Source organism: Halyomorpha halys, unplaced genomic scaffold, assembly GCF_000696795.3.
Source record: "Halyomorpha halys isolate HHAL.00 unplaced genomic scaffold, Hhal_1.1 Scaffold8883.1, whole genome shotgun sequence".
Classification (NCBI taxonomy): domain Eukaryota; kingdom Metazoa; phylum Arthropoda; class Insecta; order Hemiptera; family Pentatomidae; genus Halyomorpha; species Halyomorpha halys.
Window position 1 is genome coordinate 1 of NW_027112269.1, and position 1,983 is coordinate 1,983.

Sequence of the window (1,983 nt, forward strand, 5' to 3'; positions counted from 1 at the left end):
CCGGATTAGCATAGACTTTTGATTTCTCGGTCCAATTTATTGAAAACTCTTAAACCAATACAGCCATGGGTAAGGAAAAGACTCATATTAACATTGTCGTCATTGGTCACGTCGATTCTGGCAAGTCCACCACCACCGGTCACTTGATCTACAAGTGCGGTGGTATCGACAAGCGTACCATTGAAAAGTTCGAAAAGGAAGCCCAAGAAATGGGTAAGGGTTCCTTCAAGTACGCCTGGGTTTTGGATAAATTGAAGGCCGAACGTGAACGTGGTATCACCATCGATATTGCTTTGTGGAAGTTCGAAACCTCCAAATACTATGTTACCATCATTGATGCTCCCGGTCACAGAGATTTCATCAAGAACATGATCACTGGTACCTCCCAAGCTGATTGTGCCGTATTGATCGTTGCCGCCGGTACTGGTGAATTCGAAGCCGGTATCTCCAAGAACGGTCAAACCCGTGAACACGCCTTGTTGGCCTTCACCTTGGGTGTCAAACAATTGATTGTCGGTGTCAACAAGATGGATTCCTCTGAACCACCATACAGTGAGGCTCGTTATGAGGAAATCAAGAAGGAAGTCTCCTCTTACATCAAGAAGATCGGTTACAATCCCGCTGCTGTTGCCTTCGTCCCCATCTCCGGCTGGCACGGTGATAACATGTTGGAAGCTTCCACCAACATGCCCTGGTTCAAGGGATGGAAGATCGAACGTAAGGAGGGTAACGCTGACGGTAAGACCCTCATCGACGCTTTGGACGCTATCTTGCCCCCAACCCGTCCCACCGAGAAGCCCTTGCGTTTGCCCTTGCAGGATGTCTACAAAATCGGTGGTATCGGCACAGTACCCGTCGGTCGTGTCGAAACTGGTGTCTTGAAACCCGGTACCGTTGTCGTCTTCGCTCCCGCTAACATCACCACTGAAGTCAAGTCCGTTGAAATGCACCACGAAGCTCTCGTTGAAGCCGTTCCCGGTGACAACGTTGGTTTCAACGTAAAGAACGTCTCCGTCAAGGAATTGCGTCGTGGTTACGTCGCTGGTGACTCCAAGGCCAACCCCCCCAAGGGCGCCGCTGACTTCACCGCTCAAGTCATCGTCTTGAACCACCCTGGTCAAATCTCCAACGGTTACACTCCCGTTTTGGATTGTCACACCGCTCACATTGCTTGCAAATTCGCCGAAATCAAGGAGAAGGTCGATCGTCGTTCCGGTAAGACCACCGAAGATCAACCCAAATTCATCAAGTCTGGTGATGCTGCCATCGTCAACTTGGTCCCCTCCAAGCCTTTGTGCGTTGAAGCCTTCCAAGAATTCCCCCCATTGGGTCGTTTCGCTGTCCGTGATATGAGACAAACCGTCGCCGTCGGTGTCATCAAGAGCGTCAACTTCAAGGACCCCTCAAGCGGTAAGGTCACCAAGGCCGCCGAAAAAGCCACCAAGGGCAAGAAGTAGCTGCTTTACTCTAAAGAACAACAATTAACACAAAATCAATCAGTAAATTGCATCTTTTCCACTGAACCTCTACTACCAACAACCAGTAGCAGCAATATCAACATCAACAACAATTATAATAGACGTACCACATCTACTACTACCAACAACAATGTAAAGATGTTCCAGCATAAGCTAATTTTAACAGTTAAAGAAAAGTTTAACTGCTTTCATCGCAAGGAGTTTCGCAGGAAACGAATGCTGTTGTCCTCTCTTCTACTATTCTGAAGCAGAAGCAGAAATCATCGTGTCTCATCTAGCGCAGCGCGTTCTTTGAGTAGGATGCTCAGAACTTTTCATCCATTCTATTTTAACTAAGCACAACAGCTTCAAGCATTTAAGTTTGTTCACTTTTTTAATTTGTATTTAATTACTCCTATATAATTTAATTATTATTTGTAGTGATTACTTTTTTTTATAAATTATCTTATGTTGGAATCCATTCCATCTCTACTACTCGTAAATAAAACAAAAAAAATATAAAAAA

The 1,983-nt window shown here is 45.6% G+C and overlaps 1 protein-coding gene across 1 annotated transcript; it reads left to right on the top strand.

Moving 5' to 3' along the window:
- The first annotated feature begins 65 nt into the window (after positions 1-65).
- On the top strand, positions 66-1,457 carry LOC106692118 (elongation factor 1-alpha 1). The gene has a single exon (XM_014438029.1). It carries the CDS (start codon positions 66-68, stop codon positions 1,455-1,457), a length of 1,392 nt encoding a protein of 463 aa, XP_014293515.1.
- Positions 1,458-1,983: the final 526 nt, after the last annotated feature.